Consider the following 20,631-nt stretch of genomic DNA (forward strand, 5'->3'; position numbering starts at 1 on the left):
ATTCAGTGAAAGTATTTTATTTATTAATAGGATTTATTACATTTATCACAAACCATTATGTTTCATAAAAGAAGTTAGATTTCTTTTAGCCAACTTGATACAAAATTTATTAAGTAATGAAGTTTAATAAAATAACAGGTATTTGTAGTAATGAAATAAATGAGAAGAGCTGAAACCAAAATCTCAAGATACTGGACCTCACTGATGAAATGAAAAAGGATTGTGATGAATGATAATATATTATGTGACAAACCTGTCCAAACCATGCCAGCATGGAAAAATGGACATTGTAATAACCATGCAACAGTGATTTATATAAAATTTTTCCAAAGCATACAAATTTTTTTTGACATATCAATTTTTTGCATAAGAGGATAGTTATATGAATTAACAACAGTATATCACTAGCACATATCTTTTCATTGTAGAGTCTGTGTATTACATCATATATATATATATTATTATTATTATTAATTTTTTGGTAGTGTCTTTAACAGTACAAATATAACCAACAAAGAAATATATGAATGAAACTGTAATTGCTATATAGTTGAGTAGAGAAGTAGCCAGAATATCTTGGCTTGATAACAGGATAAAGCTCCTTCCTAAATCATTGGGACAAATAGGGTCATTTTCCCAGTTTCTGTAGCATATGTATTCTGCACTGGTCTGTCGTAGAAATACTTATTTTGCCAGCTGAGTGGACTGGAGCAACATGAAATGATTTGTTCGAGAACACAACGCATCTCCTGGTCCAGGAATCAAAACCATAATCTTATCCTAACCATTGAGCCACATGCTTCCACCAAAAACTCAATGTAGTTAATCAAATTAGATCCACTAAAAAAGAAAACTGCCTAGGTTGAAGAAAATTCTATCACTAATATGAAAGTGCAATAAGTTGTTATTTAGTCTCAAGTCATCCCTGCCCAAGCTAAACTGTGATTAAAGATATTCCAGGTAAGACCACCCCATCTTATCTCTTTTTCATGATTAATATTTCTAAGTCTATATTCTTCAAAATGTACTTTTTTTCTTTTTGGACTAGTGTTGTTTGTGAAAGATTCAGCTGCTATTTCAAGTATGTAATGTCCCTTGTTTGCTGAAATACAATAAGTCTAAGACATGGTCGAACTTTACATATGTACGTGTGTATATATATATATATATATGTATATATGAGGATCAGAGGAGGATGACTCTTTAAACTATTATGTTATTGTATTGTCTCAGTCAACTGAAACACCTGCAGTTTATAAGCAAGCTGTTAGAACATAAATTAGGTCCTATTTTCAGACCATAAAATTGAAACCAGAATAGCAAGTTAATGTTACATGTTTATAACAGAATATATACAAAAGATTTTGAGTGTTAATCTAATTTAATGGGCAGACAAGTAAGAAACCAGCTTTTTAAAAAATGTTTGAAAAATTACTGAAATTATAAATGCCTTATTTAATGATACAACATAACACCCTAGTAAATGAGCCAAAGATGGTACTTTATGTATTCACACCTACTGCTAGAAATAGCAGCCAAGACTTTGTGAAATCACATTCTATTCTACCATCTTTGAAAAGGACACACTGGATTGTCTGACAAAAAGATAGAGAGGCTTTGAAAATAAATCTGCTGGAATGTTTAACTGGAGCTAAGCAAAAAGTAAATGACAAAAAAAAAAAAAAAACCGTTATATTTGTGATAGATCATATGGGTTAGCAGAGATGATAAAGAACCAGGTTAGATATTCCGGAGCATTTTTATTCTTTTGATTCTTAATTCTGCATCCACACCCTTCTAAAGCCTATAAAATACCACTTCATTCTACTGACTCTTGTGATTAAGCAAAAAAAATCATTATGTAGAAATGAAATGAAACATATTGTTGTTGAAATCTCTACTTTATAGATTACCAAAAGAACTGAAAGACTATTTGAAGTTGGAATACCTGACCTTACAAATTTAATTTTGCAAAGGTTAGCAAAGTTATCTCAGGTGAAAGATCTGGGCAATTAATAGGACAAATAAACACGATTTGAAAATCATTCTTATAAAAATAGAAGGAAAAAAAACTTCCTATTCTCTCCAAAGTATTCTCTTTCATTTTAAAATAAAGTAATGACATGAACAACAATGTATGCCTCTGGAGAGTAGGAACTTGATGAGATAAATCTTTTATTGTTTAGTCCATGGAAGAGACACACACAGCTATTCCCCAACAAAGGTTTGCAGTGTGAACCTCTAGACTGATGACTGTAAATTACCTTAGATTTTTGAAGTTCTAGCCTGTTGTAATATTAACAGTAAGTAGCTCAACTGGAAATACTTTAGAGAACAAATGAGGATTGGATAAATAACACCCAGTCAGAATCAAAGTTAAACTGAACTTCTGTAAAAATCTCAGTTGGGTCAGATTTTATTCACCACACCTCTAATATTTATGACACAAGGACCTATAAAAGTTATTCAGCATAATGAGTGCATGGTTGAAATCTGATACATCAAGAGTTGCTTGCTAGTCCAGACATCCTCTGAGAATCAACCTTGGGGAAGACAAGCCTTGGGTGTCCTTACAAATCCATGGTCAAAGCCCTACTGAGGACAACAGTACTATGACTGCTAATGAACTATGGACACTGATGATGGAATGTGATGTATTTGAAGCAAAAGTTATAGTCAAACTAATGCCAATCTCTCAAACCTACTAGTGTTCCAGTGGTTCAACCAACTGGAAAGAGCAACCAATTCTTCCTTACATCACATCATACTGTTATAAAAAAAAAAAGTATGGGGACATTACCTAATGTAGTCCTAGGTGCATTATACTTAGGAAAAGACATGATAGTCATGACTGATTGAAATGCTGCTCGGGACTGTTGTTTAACCTAAGATTAAACAACAAGCACAAACAGTAACAGAACAGCCTCTATGTGTGTCGCATGCTACAAAACTCTTTCCAATCTAAGATGATAAATATTGATGAGGATTCACAACAAACAGCTTTCTGGAATCTCAGAGCTTCTCAGAATTAAAAATTCAAACTCCTTCAGAAAAGACCAGCCAGAAGCTAAAACAAGAGTGACATTATTTTTCAAATTTGCAATATATATATATAGATAGATAGGTACAGGTAATATTTTTTTTCTCTCCTTGTTTCATTCTGTTGAAGAGCGTAGGCTCGAAACGTTAAAGACTTTCTCTATTCCCGAGTGTTACACTAATACATCCATTTGTTGTTTACACCACCTGTCTTCGTCTGTTGTTTTTTCATGAATTCTCCCCCATATATATATATAATACACACACATGTATATCAACAAATAAAATCAAAACTTAATCAATATGACTACTAATATTAGATCATTGGTACTGAATACTATGAAGGAGATACTGGAATGCATGCAAATTCTTTGAACTGAGATGCAACTTGATTAATTTGTTTCTGATAACTTTCTTGTTTGAGTACAATTTTCTCATCAAGCTCATAAATCAAGTTCTCTAAGAGTTTTATTTGATCATTTATGAGACTAACACCTTCATCTAAATGTTTTTTTGTGAATTGTTTTGAACTACTAGCCTGACTTCCAGCATCTATGGAATGAGGTGATACATAAAAATAGCAATGCTGTTTAGGTTGTAGTGTGCGCGATTTGTAGAGAATATTGTGTTTTTTATGAAACTGATCAATTTCTAAGTCAAGCTCTTTGGCTAATTCATTAAGATCTTTTTCACACAGTTGTAATTTCTTTTCTATCCACAGTCTATCTAAATCACAGATTATATCATTGTAAGGAAGGAGGGCTTTTTCAAGGTTCGTCTTTGCTTCAACAAGAAATTGGCAATCTTTAGAAGTGAGGCTCATTAAAGACTTCGGGTCTGCCTTTTCCTCGGGGTCCGATTCCATTTTTAAAGCCAAGACAGTCTTCATCCAATTCCAAAAAATATCCTCTTGTTCCCTCCATTGTAGAAGGTCCTGAAGCGTGGCATTATCGCTTTCTAACTTTTTAAGTAATTTTTCAGGTTCAGATCGCAACATTTTGGCTTCTTGCATGGTCAAATGGTTCATATTAGATTGCACACATTGCATCTGTGTTTCTTTATGGAGGTGGTGAACAGACGAATTACACTCTTGTTGTAATGCATGAACAAGTCTGGAGGTCATTCTGATCTTGTTATTTATCATGACAAGATATTTTAACTGATCAGTTACACTGTCGTTAGACACAGGTTTATCATTAATATCAGGTTTAACATCAATATTAATTTGGTCAGTAGTCTCGACGAAGTGTTTTTCCAAAAGTATAGACATGAAATCTATTTTACTGATAAACCAAGAAAGAGATAACAACAGTTCTCTACTTCCCGAAGACAGGTCTTCAGGGATACTGAAGAGATCGCATGATTTATAGCCAAGCTTAAATAATTCCCGCTGAACGAAATCTAGATATGTACAGTCTGGTATACGTTCCAAAGATTTGGTTGAATCGAAAGCTAATTCACAATTGCAACAAGGCTGGTGGGGCATTCCAAATTTATAAATGTGTATCACATCACACAGCAAACATAACATTGGTACTACTGCTTCAGGTTCGTTGAATTTTGAAAGACGAAAGTTTTCTGCATGAATTTTTGACGTACCATGGCAAGCTAGAATTTTCGTCAACAAACGAATTACTTTCTTTTCCATATTAACAGAAAACAATCACAATCGATTAAGACAAATGTATCCTTGCATTGCATCACATAAAAATCAATAAGTAAACTATAACAATAAAAAGTATAGTTCAAAGATTCGCCCAAGTGACTATAAACATGTCAATCAGACAGGTTGTTTGCCGTCAAGCAAGTTCAAACGATATCAGCTCCTGAGCGGAAGTCACTTAGCCGATTGCATTGCGCCTGCTCAATAAATGCTAAGAGGAAGTGAACGTCGGAGTTTCTGGAGAAGGTGAAGTCTTTTATTTCTTCTGCTCTTCATAATTTGTTTTGTTGTTTTCCTTGCAATTCGTATATGGATGTATGCAACATTAGTTTAACAGCCTTAGCATTGGATACATCCTATGCATGTGAAACTGTGGGGTCTTGTGCAAGTTGTTGCTATTCTGCCTCATAACGTGCTCTGTTTTGTTGATAGTAAAAGCCAGTTCTGTCCATGCGTTTGTTGCTTATAATTCCCTACCAGACAACAACGCCTTTAATAATAATAATAAAGACAAACAAACATATGTATTCATCACTAGATATAATGACATTAGTAGTTAGTTAATATATAAGTACTGTTTTTTTTTTTATAAAACTATTTCTGTAACAAAATGTATTTTGAGACTGGTCAATATCGTTTGTTTTACCGACGCTACTATGTTGTCAAACACAACCTTTATTTATCTGACGATTTACTGATTAAAAGTGTATAAAACTGATTTTTACGCAGTTTAGAATATTTCAAACCTATCAGCTAGTTTGCATCAATTTAAGAAAACTTCCTAAATTAACAAATTTACATAATGATGAATATTTCATCATTTTTATAAACATTCATTTTGATACTTAAATTTATATCCATTTTTGCCTTGTTATGTTTCGTATATAGACTTCATCGCTTCAAATTAGAAATTACGCTTTCTTCGGGATAAAAATATTTAAATGAAGAAAACGTTTTAATCGTGACATCAAAACGTTTCTAATAATTATGACGATTAATAATAGTAACAATAATTAAACTGCAAAGCTCTAGTTTTGCCTGTAAGAAGTAACGAATGAAAATAACCATCCGAATGCAGCACTAATCATTAATATTAATGAACTAAGAGGATATTTACATGCAAAACACTTGTTTGAAGGTGAAGCAAAAGATTAAAGGGAAAAAAACACTTAGTAAATAGTTCTTATTGAACTGTTACAACCTCAGGGACCAATGTTGATGTCAATCCTAGTTCTGTATGTACACATATTAAAGCTAATTTATAATTTTGTATTCGAAGGGTCATTTTCGTTCGTTTGTTGCGTCAGAAGTTAACATATCCAACTATGGCTATGCTTAATTCGATAGTATATAAATTTCTGGAGAGGATATTTACTTTTGAAATAGAAAATATGTATATTTTAATATGATTTCACTATTTCAATCATTTGTCATATTTTTTAAATTGTCAAATATCTGCTCTCTCTCTTTCTCTCTCTCTCTCTCTCTCTCTCTCTCTCTCTCTCTCTCTCTCTCTCTCTCTCTCTCTCTCTCTCTCTCTCTCTCTCTCTCTCTCTCTCTCTCTCTCTCTCTCTCTCTCTCTCTCTCTCTCTCTCTATATATATATATATATGTATATATATATATATATATATATAATATCACTTTGCAACAAGAAGCTGACAGTTTATTTAAAGTGAGTATTTTTTGTAACCATCCGAACTCAGAAAAATTTTAAATTTGAGGTCAGATTAAAGAAAGAGTATTGACAATATTCGAAAGGAATAAAGAATCTGTAGAGTTTAGCTTGATTAAGTACTACAATAAAAGTAAAAGTTTTCACCTAGGCTTTGGAATAATCAGTTCAAGCAAGCTGAACTGTTGTCATTGCAATGACATTGGTTCAGCAAGGGATCCAAATAATAGAGGATTTCTGAAAGTCTAAGCTCAATTTATTTCCTGTGCTTTGACCAGGATTGAAATCATTTCTAATAATTGCTTTGTAGATTCCTATTTGAACCTAATGAATTAACACTTATTCAAGAGCTAAAAAGTGACTTGTGAGTAATTCATTGTCTCATACAAATCCCCTGCTACATTTGAAAGAATATATAGTGGTTTAAATTTTATCTCATGAATTAAAAGTCTGTTTTGGGTACAGAGAGAAGAGAAATGCTAATTGTTGTTGAAGGAAAACTTTATTGGAATTAATGAGAGAGATGAGGAAGAGGTAGAAAGTGTTACGTTTCTCTTAGATTTACTTTTTAATAAATACAGTGGTTTAGCATACTCATCTAGTGTAAGATGGAAATTAGTTTTATGCTTGATTTCCATACAACTTTTCTTTATGTTTATTTTGTCTTTTGGAATAATTCTATACTGATAATTGATGAGTTCAAAATATTGGAGAAAAGTATTCTGGAATAGATTTTGAGTGGAAAATTTGGGCATATTGTTTATTTAATGCAAAGCTGAAGATGGAATGCATAGTTTAGATTATGAGAAATTACTCCCAAATTATATTCCTCAATTAGCTTCTGTTGTTACTCAACTCTTTAATCTGTCTCTCTTTCCCACTAGGGACATATCCTATTCTTTGGAAACACACTACAGTGTGTCTCATTCCCTATTACAGTCACTTTCAACATCTCGAATGTTAAGGGGGCAGCCATTAACAACAATCTTCTTCAACACATGAAATCTCTCTTTCCTTCCCTAATTACCACTAGTATCATCATCATCATTTAACGTCTGCTTTCGATGCTGGCATGGGTTGGACGGTTTGACTGAGGACTGGTGAGGCAGAGGCTGCACCAGGCTCAATTTGATCTAGCAAAATTTCTACAGCTGGATGCTCTTCCTAATGCCAGCCACTCTGAGAGTGTAGTGTGTGCTTTTTATGTGCCACAGGCATGAGGGCCAGTCAAGTGATTCTGGCAGTGACCATGCTCAAAAGGTGTTTTTACGTGCTACCTGCATGGAAGCCAACCAGCAGCACTGGCAATGACCATGCTCAAATGTTGTTTTTCACGTGCCACTGGCACATGCTGCTAAGGTGACGCTGGCAACGATCACACTCGAATGGTGCTTTTCACATGTCACAGGCATGGGAGCCAATCTGTGGCCCTGGCAACGATCACGCTCAGATATGCTTCTTTTAACATTTCACTGGCATGAGTGCTAATCAGGCGGTACTGTCATCGGCCATGTCAGTGATTTTGATTTGTTTACACCTGCCTCAATAGGTCTTTGCAAGCAAGGTTTATTATCCAATGAATGAGGGGTATTCATAAATGGGCTGGTTACGCCCACTGGCATAGGTCATGAGCTTTGATCTCACTTGGCTTGCTGGGTCTTCTCAAGCACAGCATATCTCCAAAGGTCCCAGTCACTAGTCATTGCCTCGGTAAGCCCCAATGTTCGAAGGTTGTGCTTCACCACCTCATCCCAGGTTTTCCTGGGTCTACTTCTTCCACAGGTTCCCTCAACTGCTAGGGTGTGACACTTTTTCACACAGCTGTCCTCTTTCATTCACACACATGACCATACCAGCACAGTCGTCTCTCTTGCACATCACATCTGATGCTTCTTAAATCCAACTTTTCTCTCAGGGCGCTTACACTCTGTCATGTATGCACACTAACATACATCCAGCAGAGCATACTGGCTTCATTCCTTGCAAGCTTACACATGTCCTCATCAGGTACGGCCTATGTTTCACTGCCATGTAGCATGGTTGTTAGCACACATACGTCATACACTCTACCTTTTACTCTGAGCGAGACTCCCTTTCTCACCAGCAGCGGTAGGAGCTCTCTGAACTTTGCCCAGACTATTTTTATTCTAGCAGCTACACTTTCAGAGCATCCACTCCTGCTACTGACTTGGTCCCCTAGGTAATGGAAGCTATCAACTACTTCTAGTTTTTCTCCCTGGAATGTGACAGAAGCTGTTCTCTGCACATTTTCTGTGTTTATAGCACCTGAGCATTTGCCACATACAAAAACTATCTTCCCATTTAGCCTCCCTTTGATATTGCTGCACCTCCTATGTGTCCATAGCTTACACTGGGTACATCTTATGGAGTTTCTACCTATGCCTTTTCTACAAATCGAGCAGGATTTGTCTGCCTTCCTACTTATTAAGACTTTGGTTTTAGCTAGGTTGACTCTAAGGCCCTTTGATTCTAATCCTTGCTTCCACACCTGAAACTTCTCTAGTTCTGATAGTGACTCAGCAATTAGAGCAAGGTCATCAGCATAGAGGAGCTTCCAGGGGCATCCTGTCTTGAATTCCTCTGTTATTGCCTGGAGGACTATAATGAATAAGAGGGGGCTGAGGACTGATCCTTGGTGGACCTCTACCCCTACTCGGAATTCTTCAATGTACTTGTTGCCAAACCTCACCTTACTGACAGCATCCCTGTACATGGCTTGCACAGCTCTCCCTAACCATTCATCTATCCTTAGTTTCCTCATTGACCACCAGATAAGGGACCAGGGGACCCTGTCAAAGGCTTTCTCCATGTCAACGAAAGCCAGGTACAGAGGTTTAACTTTGGCTAGGTATTTCTCCTGCAGCTGTCTTACCAGAAATATAGCATCAGTGGTGCTTTTCCCTGCACGAACCCAAACTGCATCTCATCTATACTGACTTTCTCCCTAATTAGTTGGGCTACAACCTTCTCCGTGACCTTCATTACTTGATCCAATAACTTGATATCTCTGTAATTATTTGTATCTAAAGCATCACCTTTACCTTTGTAGCAGTTGACTATGGTGCTGCTACACCAGTCATTGGGTATGACTCCTTCATGTATCACCTGGTTAACTATACGGGTGACTAGGCTATAGCCAACACCACCAGATATTTTGAGCATGGCTTTTATAAAGCCAAATTTACTCAAGACCTACTCTGTCACTTAGCAGTGGGCCATTGCCTTTGAGAAATTAGATGAAACAGTAGTTGTACTTGATATCATCAAAATCATCTGTGTCTGATATATGAATCTGCTAGTAAAACTGCCTGCTTATTAGTACATCTGACTTTCATCTCTTGGATTGGTGGCTTGCTTCCTGTCAGATCACAGCATGTCCTAGCAAAGTTCTCTCTGACTCGCATTCTACCAACTCTGTTATACCCCAAGGTTATTTTGTCCTCCCACGTTCTACCTCCAACTCATGAATAGTCTATTTGCTGTCAATCCATCAGTGCATACTCCTCTGCATATCATACTACCCTTCATTCTTCTTTAACCTTCCTCATTCAAGTGTCAAACCTACACTATTTGAATGGAGAACTTAGAAACATTGTACAGTGATATCATGCCAATCTTGTCTCCACCAATACAAAGACTTATCCATATTGTGTTCCCATCTCATACTAACTACCAAGCCTAGTCTTTCTTTCTTTCTCACAACATCAGCCTGTTGAAATATCTTTCCTGCCAATTTTTTTCTTGCAAACTTACAATTATTTAAGTGGAACATTAATCATGTCAGTGAGGCCAATTCAATAAAAGTAAAAGCATTTTGTATAAGATAGAAAAGACTCTTTACTATAATAGAACATCTTTAATGAACAAGGATTCATTAATAAAATAAAGAAGTTTTCTCTGAACATTGTCCAGTCTGCAGGAATGAAAAGCATTGACTGTGTCAGTTTGGGCTTTGTAGTCAGTGAATTGTTTGGTTTGTTTTGACTCTAAATTGGAACCTACACTCTTAATAGTAGGTTGGCTAATGTGGTCTTCTGAAAAGACTATTACTGACAATATAGTAGGAATTGGATTTTGATTTATATGCTTCAGATAATTTTAATTCCAGACAACTTCACATCATGTGAGTCAAGACATTTCTATGTTCTATAAGTAAGAGTTAGATAATATTTATAGTGTTTACATACATCTGTTTTATCTGTGTAGAGTTATTTTTTTTTATCAAAGTATATCCATGTAATAATGTATGTGTAGAGTTGATTCAATTACATAGTCCTTAGATACATGTTATTTGAAGGGTGTGTAAGATTGAAGATCTTCTAAAATATGGTTACCTGTTTTGTTACAAAAGAAAAAAATGACAGTATTAATACATCAATAGAAGTAATTGTAGACCAGGATATTTTTCTTATTGTTCATTTGTTTGGAGAGAAAAGACAATGTAATTTTTTTGTTGTTGTACCTTCCATAACATAAATTAATTTTAGTTAACAAATAAAGTGCAACGGATCATGATCGTGGCTGTCAGGCACAGGTCAACAGGCCACAATCCTGGCCCAGATAGATGCATTTAATTTATGGGCATTTGTTGGGGTCTAATGTCACTCAGACACTCCAATATCCCCCAGAATGCAAGAGGACTAATAGTTCAACTAATGACTTTTCAAATGATGTAAAACTTGCCACCATTATTATACGAAGAAGATATTTTAACTATTTTTTTTTGTTTTTTGTGTGTGCATTGTAGTCTCATTTTCATAAAATGTGCTCAGCAGTCTAGTGCTTTATAGGTTAATGCAAAAATAAAATCATTTTTAAGAGTCAGGAATTTTGTTTTTTTAATTTTTATCCTCTTATTGTAGAGAATTTCCTTCATTCAGAATCTTTCTATTTCATGAAGTTTTAATATGGCAGGGAATGTCCTAATTTTAAAAAATATTTAAGACATTTATAATCTATGTTTGTAACAGTATATTAAAATACAAAAATCATAATTACCTACAATTTTTTTTTCAAGGAATGTAGAAACTCCTTATATTTTTGCATTTTTGAATTTGTGTCCCATTTCTATAAAATATTTTCCATTGTTGGAGTTAAGTGTAAAGTCTTCAACATGAGATTTTTTTTATTATTTCATGTTCAATGGAATTTGTGTTTAAATGTAGTAGTAAGGCTCCCACCTACCTACCTTAATCTTATTTAGCAGCTATGGTTGGCTGGCAAGGATGTTTGAACATGTGTCATGCTACATTTGTTCTACTCATTAACTCTTAGTTTCCTGTAAGGCAGTCCTGAAATGCACAATATCAAAAGAATTGTACTAATGTTATTTACATTCATTTTGAAGCTGGCGAGGAATCCTCAAATGTAAGGGAGAAAACTGTAATCCCTTCTGCTCTCATTTACTTTTGTAACAGAATTGTTATCAGGCTAGTTTTTGACTAAGAAAATTTTCTACAGGTTAAGAGTTAAAAAGGCATTAAACTTATGCTAGCAATCCTAAATTTGTAGAACCATCATAACTCTGAAAAAATAAATATAAAAGAAATTGTGAAGAGCAAAGGCATATTTCTGTAGAATTTTAGGCAATACTATCTTATTTGCTTCTTTTTATTTATTACAGGAATAGCTTAGTTGGTGAATGTTGTGCATTTAAACTCAGGCTTGTAAACTGAAATTTAGTAAAAAAAAAAATATTGAATTTAGTCACACTTTCAAAAATTGTGAGCTGGAAAAATTTTAAATAGAAATGCTTTCGCTATTTAATTAAGCATGACTTTTGTTGATTTGGTGTAAACTATGGCAAGTGGTTAACTAACTTCCTTGGTGGAAGCAGTCTGATGTATTTTTGTCAAGTATTAGAAAACTATTGAATGTATACTGTGAGGACTTGATTGGAGTAGTTTCATCCATTAAATATATCCCTTTAAGTTACTTTTAGAATGAGATAATTGCTTTTCACCATTTTTTGGCACTTGCAAATATAATTTATTCCTGAAAGTAAAATTGAACTATCAAGAGCACAGCTTGTAAATGTTATGTTCTTAATTTCTACAGGTGTAGATTTATTGCAAATGATTTTTATGAAAATATTTGGAGGAATATGTGAAGATATACTTTAAATGTGAAATTTGTTAATTGTTTTGAAGAGTAATATAGAAGAATAGTGAAATAAAGTTTTTGCATATTTGAATATTTTCACTAGAAAAGGCTGTATCATAGTTACAGTCACACTTTTTTTATGTTTTCTCCTTTGTTTTAGTAGAAATCAACATAACTGGGATAGTATTTTTGGTTGATTTGTTTGTATAAGTAAATGTTTATGCAACAGTTAAAAGCAAATCATACTATTAACCTTTTAGACAATGAAGGGGGTCCTCTATTTTAGGGGCAAGGAGCTTTTTTTAATACTAGAAGTGAATTTTTAGTGTATTAGAACTTTTGGGAATGATGCATGTTGGGAAAACTAATGCTTTGGTCTAAAGGCTAAGATGTTTTTTTAAATTTTATATTTATTTATTTATTTTTTTGCATCTGTTTATTTTATCCCCCTTAAATATAGGTTTCAGATACTTTGACATGGAACTAAGCAACAATAGTCTTCATTTGTGATTCATTTCAATTTTTAAAAGATATTAGTAACAACAGTAATCAACAGGTTGAAAATAGAATATAGGAGGACAAAATGCTGCTAAGCATTTTGTCTGATGTTATGCTCTGAGGTCAACTTTGCCTTTCATTCTTTCAGAGTTGATAAATTAAGTACCAGTCAAGCACTGGAGTTGCCCCTTGCCCCAAATTTCAGGCTTTGTGCTTATAGTAGAAAGGATTATTTTTAAAATGTAAAATCTGAAATTTTATCTTAATTCAGCTACCTATTTTTTTTTTTTTGCTACAGTTTTCTGATATTAGATGGTATCTTTCTTGAGTTTAGGGTCATCTTGAAGATGTTTATTAATTCTTATAAGGATATTCAGTAATGTATATCACCAGTGTTCAAATTCCAGTTTGGTGTTCCACCACTGAGTTTTGTTTCCTTTTTCAAGCTTGGTTTGCACTGATGTTGAAATTCTTCCTTACTTTTCTCTTTACATAGTTTACTGTCAATAGTGGAATACACCCAATTGTTCTTCAGTTGGGAGGCTGAACTCTTGTTTGCTATACCATTATGAAATGCATCTTGTGATAAACCTTGGATTATTGATTATTAAAATAAACAATGGCATACTGGACTTTACATTGGAAAACTTTGCTTGTGACTTTTACTTGACTTAAGTGTATCCCATTAGTGAAGGCTAGTTTCTGTTAGCGCTGTAGTATGGAGACATATATATTGTATAGTGTCTTTTTAATTGGTATGTTATTGTTTTACTCTTTTGTTGGTTTCAGTTATTGAACTGCAACATCTTCTTCAGGAGTTTATCCAATCATGTTAACTGCAGTACTTATTTTACTGATATCTATTTGTTGAACTGTTAAGTTACATGCATCATAAGCACTTGTTTTCAGACTGGTGTAAACATAACTACTGACACACACACATACATGTGTGTGTGTGTGTGTGTAACGGTGTACAGACATGTAATCTTTGATAAATATACTGTTTACATCTGCCAAATTCCTTTTAAATAGTACTAGTCAACCCAAAGGTATAATAGAAGACACTAACTCAGTGTGACATGCACTGGGATTGAACCTGGAATAATGTGGTTGTGAAGCAAATTTTTTAGCCATGCTGCAGTGTCTGTGCTTGTGGTAAAAAATTTTCTGAAGTTGTACAATTTTGACATTGAAGATATTTTCTCAGGATCAGAATGTCACAAATCTGAAGAAGCAGCATCAGCCTTTTAACATTCAGATTATTCTGCCAAAAGTAAGGCTTATCTATTCACACTGTTTTGAATTAAACATGCATTACTTTTAGCTTTGAGATTTTGATGAGGTAACTGTTAATTTTTAGAATGATATTGTAAGGCTGGTGTGAGAGGCCAGATCTGGCCAGTTTGAACATACAACATCTGGAATATTTTGGCCAGTTATGGCTGGTTTAAATGCTAAAGATTAAGCAATAAGTTTTTGGATTAAAAACAATTGTTACATTCTAGGACATTTTTTTTTTCCACATAAATAAATAAACTGCATATTTTAAAATTGTTTGTTCAGCTAGTTTCATCTATTGCTACTTTCTTCTTGTTTAAAACTTCAGGTCAGCTTTGATTGAGCAGATCTATGATCAAAGGTGTAGTTGTTCCAATTAAGACCATCTCCTCTTTTCTTCAGACATATTATAACAATAACTATTCCATCTAATGTGTACTTTCTTGTATCCTTAAGAGATGGAAATAAACATATACGTTTTCATTTCTTCAGCAATGTATTTCTTTTATATCTTCCTTTTCATGAATATTAAGATAAAAGGGAAATTTATTTTGCCGTATCCAAATAATTCTAAATTAGATATTTGAAAAAAATAAATGGTACCATGAATTAAAATTGAAAAAAAAAAATGAAATAATATTGAATAATGTTAAGACAAAAAATGTCTTTATGCCAGCATGTTTGTTAACTGTAAGAAAGTAGCCTTAAATTTTAGCTATAGTTTCAGCTATTCATATTAGATTCTATCTTGCATGATTTCTTTAGTATGCATCTGAACAGAGTATTAGTGACTTCAAAGGTTTACTCTAACAATGTGTTTGTATGTTTTGTGTCTATACATTTAAACTGAATAGCATAGTGCATTCTTAGAATATTACTGTACACTCTCAGAAATTTATTTATCAACACACGTATACATACACATAGACACCCAGATATACTGCCAACCAACTTTGAAAGGTTATCATAATTTCTAGTTGTGTATAACACTGGTTCTCAAACTGACAAATATTATTTATTACCTCCACTAAAAAGAAAAAAAAAATAGTGAAAATCTTTGCACCAACTCCTAGTGATGAGAAGGCAAAATAGAATCTGCATCCTTATAATTCTTTCTTCATCATGGTGTTAGGCAATTTAAATCATCTTAATTTTATGAAACACAGCAATTTGTCCTCCCACCTTCAGTCCATACTGCCCCCATGAGAAACATTTATCTCTCTAAGTCTAACACTTCATCAATCCTTCATAGAATAAAATAAGCATTTCAGTTAGGCTTTTAGTAAGCCTTTTAATTCAATAAATTTATCGATCCTTCATTTTATTTTTAAATAGTTTAAGTGATAATTTCTAAATATTTTTAGATGCATTACATACTATGATAGTTTGTCTTGTCTCTCTTGGAATTGTTTATAGAATATTTCGAATGATCTGGATCAATTTCTGATTTGACTTAAGCATTCCAAATGTAAGGTCATCATTTGAATATGTCAGAGGATAATTTTTATTGAAATACAGTCACAATACTCTTAATGTAGATGGCATTGTGTATCCAATTGACTTTCTTAATTATTTATACAGAATTGTAAAATTACAACAGTAAAACTTCAAAATTTCTTTTCCTTAACTTTGTTTTATTTTCTTTTCTTTCTTTTTTTCTTTGTATTAACTGACATCAAAGACACAAACATTTTTCACAGGGCTTTTTGTAACTACTCTGATTATGTGATTATTATCATATATTTTAGATATTGCTTTATGCAATTTGGAGATGTTGGAATTTTTCTCAACAGTGAGTACAATTTGGAAATGCTTTTTGTTTGAGAATTAATAATGCTAGATGTGATTAAAATAAATCTGATCACCATTACTAACCTGAAGATTTTAAGCAGTTTGTTCCTTCAGACAACGTAGTGTACTAACTTAAATATGGCAGTCACTTTAGACATACGTAGTTTGCACACATTTCACTCCAGCTAAACTTTGCTTCTGAAATATTTGGGCACTGTTTTTACCATGTGTTGGTATTATTTTACTTGTTATGAACAATACTCTGGTGCAACAGTAGGTACTTCACAAACTAGTTTTATAGTCCTGCTTTAATTCCCAGTTAGAAGTTTTACCTATTTCGTAAATGTCCTTGAAAAAAAATGACTATCACTCTCAATATTGTTTTGCCTATATAAATATGGGGCATAATATTAATGTAAGCAATTATTATTAGGAATATTTATGTTGAACACAAGCTCTGTAGGATTGAATTTCATTCCTCTATGTTCTGAGTTTAGATTCTCACAAGGTTAATTGATTAAGCTTTTCATTCCACCAGGGTTGATAAAAAGATATATCAGTAACCATATTTCTGTTGAGATGCACTGCTTTGTTGAAAATAATGAAGAATTTAGTAAAATAACTTTGTCTTTATTAATTTGGTGTTTGGAATTTAACTTTACATAAAACTTTAATGGAAACTTTTAATTTAAAATAAGAAGTTTTCATTATAGAACCAAAGGTAGTCTTAGGCAAGTTGATATCAAAAGTATTCCTGATTGACCAAATTCTCTCTCTCTTTAAGAACTGGTCTTGTGCCTAATTACAAAAAAAAAAATAATAATAATAATAATATAATTCAATAGCTATAGTATTGTGTAAGCTAGGGGAGATGCCTAAGCTGATGAATTGAGATCTTATAGACTCTGGTAACATAGCTATAGAGTCACAAAATATATTGACCTTTTTTTTTTTTAACCTAAAGAAATCATTAATATAGGGAGCCCCAAGTTGCTAGGATCAATCCTTGATAAATCAGTTTGACCCCTGCTTGTATAAAGTTTACGTATGTTGTTAATGCCTATGAAGCTCTCAAATTCCCATTTCTCAACCACCTAAAATCCTATGTTTTGTTATAATAATTTTATTGTGATAAAATGCCTTGTATCCACTGCTAGAATAAACATTCTGTGCAATTGAAATCGCCATGTACACAAGAAATTGTCATTATTGTTTAAGGCAGTGAGCTGGTAGGATTGTTAACATGTCTAACAAACTGCATAGTGGCATTTCTCCTAGTTTTTAAAATTCCGAGTTCAAATTCTTATTCCCTTCTCCTAAAATTGCTAGCCTTATTTCAAAGCTTGAAATAATGATTATTATTATTATTATTATTGTGATCTGAATGCTGTCAGGGATGAATTTTCCTTTCGTCTTTCCTGAATTAAAAAAAATTAGTATCAGTTAAGTTCTCTTGTTATTTCCCAAAATTTGCTTTGTGTCCACATTAGAAACCCTTATTATTAATCACAAAATATATTTTATATTTTAATTTAGCTTTATAGTTGAATATCTTATATAATTTGACTTAAATGGTGCATTTTAGATATTTGGGAGAGAAAAAAATCCCATCCCATTAATATCATCTTGAAAGAAAGACTAAGTCTTAGAGAAAACACATTGCATTTTTAAAGCCTACATGAAGCACATTTTTTCTAAAACAATCTCAGAGTAAATAAAAATACACAAACAGTTTATTTTGAACTTCATTGCATGATCACTGAGCATTTAGCCAATTGCTTTAAGTATAATCTCATTATAAAAATGTAACATTGATAATAATTTAATTACAATAAATAGAAGACTTTATGAAATTTTCTTATATTTGTTCATGCAGTCAAAATGTTTTATGAAAGGAATTGTTTTGATATTGATTCTAATAAGGCCTTATATTAATAAAGCTCTTACAAAGAAATTATCTTTATAAGATCTGGCATTTTGTCATGAATTTTGAGTACATTTATTTATAATTGTTGAAGATTAATTTATGCATTATTCCTTCTTTGATTTATGGGCAGAGAGAATGTTTTTTTTTCTTCTTTTTTTTTTCATGAATTCTTGTACATGTTTGTAGATAGATGCTTTAAATATATAGACACATACCATAACAAATATATAGATATTAACCATATACATATTTAGAGATATACCATAATAAATGTTTATCAACATTCATTTTTTTTTTATTTATAATTTGTTTAGGAATTATATTTTTCACTTTGTAATTTTATCACTTGGAAAATATTTACTTTCCAAAATATGGAGTATAATGAATTTATTTCATTAACACTTTAGAACAAGGAGAAGTCTTTCTTAGTTTGTTGAGTAAATGAAAAGAGCTTGGGATATCAGCATCTTAATAAAACACCTAACAAATAAGAAATTCTATTTTTATTCAAGAAATTATATGTATGTATTTACACAAATATTCATATAGGTATGGTTTTGTGTAAAAATTGGGCTCTATTTTCAGTTTTCTCCATATTTAGAATTCTAAATTGTTCAAATCTTACAAACATTAATGAAGGGGATGACACTGCAGCACCAGCATGGCCTTTGCTATAATGGCTAAAGCAAGTGAAATAACTGTTTTAAATTTATCTGTGATAATTATGGATTTTTTGCATTGTGACAATAAACATCTTGATGTAGTTGTTAGAGCCATTTGTACTCCGCTTAAGACTTATATTACTAACTACTATTTTTTATGTTTGCCAATATTTTTAATAGTCATCTGAAAATAAAATGTATTGCATTTTTCTCCTACTCTCTCATTGAATGCATTGCTTTTTTCTCCTACACTCTCTAACTCAATCCTGACTACTGTTCTGACAGCAGAAAAGTTATTTGATTTTAATTAGTGTAGTTGAAGTTGCCAGACTGTGAAAGATATATTTAGATTGAATTATTCAGTATGAAGTAAAACTTCTGCTGGTGTTTTCTAAATTTCTTCTTATTTATTCACTTTAAGGTTTATCAGGTATTAGTAATATAGACTAAAATCAGTAGTTTTTGCGTTTTTTAGTAGAAAGCAAAATTCAATCAAATTATATCATTTCCATTTTTCCCTTCCTATGGTAATTTTTTTTTCTTTTTAATATTATTGAAACATAGACATTGGCATAAACTTCAATTGTTATTGGCACTAGTAAATTCTGCTGCTAATTTAATAATGCCTATAAACTGTCTTCCTATAATTTTGATTCTTTGTAAAAACAAAAAAAACAAAAATCATGAAATATGATGACAAGTATTTGAATTGGCACTATCCATATACTACATTTCAAATAGTTTGGTTGGTGTCAATTTTGTATTTAAACTGAAAATTCCCTAGGTCATTAATTCATATTTGGGTTGGTCATTTTTAGAATATTTACTAATGGAAAGCTATTGTAAACTTTAGTCTCTATTTAAATTAAACTAAGTTATTTCAAAAGTTGCAAATATAGAATTGTTTATTTAAGATATAGAATAAGATGTGTTAGTTCAATACCTGGTAATATTACTAGACATGTATTGGGAGAAAAAAACTGGTTGAAATTCATAAATAGATATAAACATGTTAATGGTCCAAAGGTATTCAAAAATATCAAGAATATCCATTTGAAGCTTCTATAGTTGCAACTAACAAGAATGTTTAGTGCTTAAAATTTCAAGTTTTGTATTGATAATTTTTTTATAATGTAGAATATTCTTTCAACGTTTGACATTTTATAATTGAATTAACCAACTGGACCTGAGTTTTGAGTGATTGGATGAGATTGTTGTTAGTCTAGAAGATTTATTCAACTGCTGTTGTTGAATAAATGATCAGTTAATAAAATTACTGAAACTTGAGCATTAATAGGAAAATAAGTATCAAGAACACGTTTTTCTCTGCTGACAAGCTGGTGAAGTATTTTGCCATTTAATAGTGCCTTTAGATTTAGTGTCAGATATTATTAAAGTAAGAAGTCTTCATTTTCAGAATTTCCAGGATTTTGTTTGGTAGTGCTTGCTGGCTGACCATAAATGTCTTTTTTGGTGAGTATCATGCCAACATGTAACTGTTTAAAAAAATGCATTGGTAGCAACATTTTACTACTAATACCAGTGTTAAATATTCTAACATTTTAATTCTTATCTTAATAATCAAGAAAAAAATTTTAATTCCAGGATAAATTTTATGTATAAAAGTAAATAAGAGTATTAATGTAACTTTGAGGACATTGAATTGACAAAATTGTTAAAGCATTGGACAAAATGCTTTATGATATGTCTCATTACAATCCAAGTTCAAATCTTGTTGAGGTCAGTTTGCTTTTTATTATTGCAGGGTTGATAAAATGAAGTTCTAGTCAAGTACTGGGATTGATATAATTAACTATACTCACCCCACAAATATCTGGCCTTGTACCTGAAGTATAGCTAGTATATTACTAAATTTATATTAAAAACTCATCCTATCATAAATATTAAAAGATACTTAGTACCTTTTGTCTTAAGAATATGCTAAATAGTGAGACAAATGACATAAAATTACTGA

The 20,631-nt window shown here is 32.3% G+C and overlaps 2 protein-coding genes across 8 annotated transcripts in view; one reads left to right on the forward strand and one right to left on the reverse strand.

Annotated features, from left to right (window-relative positions):
• The window catches only part of LOC106878403 (STE20-related kinase adapter protein alpha), a 45,937-nt gene that overhangs the window by 7,525 nt on the left and 17,781 nt on the right, over positions 1-20,631 (forward strand). The window contains exons 1-3 of one of the 7 annotated variants that reach the window (XM_014927607.3): positions 4,916-4,948; positions 16,025-16,068; positions 20,074-20,129. The exons of 1 other annotated variant lie outside the window; for it this stretch is intronic. In XM_014927607.3, coding sequence (XP_014783093.1) covers positions 20,118-20,129 — 12 coding nt within the window. In that variant the 5' untranslated portion in view covers positions 4,916-4,948; positions 16,025-16,068; positions 20,074-20,117. Of the gene's footprint in view, positions 1-4,915; positions 14,272-16,024; positions 16,069-20,073; positions 20,130-20,631 lie in introns of those variants that run through there. 5 more of the 7 variants (XM_089354154.1, XM_014927606.3, XM_014927608.3 and 2 more) reach the window with 5 other exon arrangements.
• On the reverse strand, positions 2-4,899 carry LOC149135289 (tubulin epsilon and delta complex protein 1-like). The gene has a single exon (XM_089354152.1). The coding sequence runs from the start codon at positions 4,685-4,687 to the stop codon at positions 3,377-3,379; it is 1,311 nt and encodes a 436-aa protein (XP_089210278.1). The 5' UTR covers positions 4,688-4,899; the 3' UTR covers positions 2-3,376.

The sequence above is a fragment of the Octopus bimaculoides genome, chromosome 6, assembly GCF_046866305.1.
Source record: "Octopus bimaculoides isolate indiv1 chromosome 6, ASM4686630v1, whole genome shotgun sequence".
Classification (NCBI taxonomy): Eukaryota; Metazoa; Mollusca; class Cephalopoda; order Octopoda; family Octopodidae; genus Octopus; species Octopus bimaculoides.

Coding starts and splice junctions, on each gene's coding strand:
- LOC149135289 (XM_089354152.1), bottom strand. CDS start 4,687: ATGGAAAAGAAAGTAATTCGTTTGTTGACGAAAATTCTAGCTTGCCAT.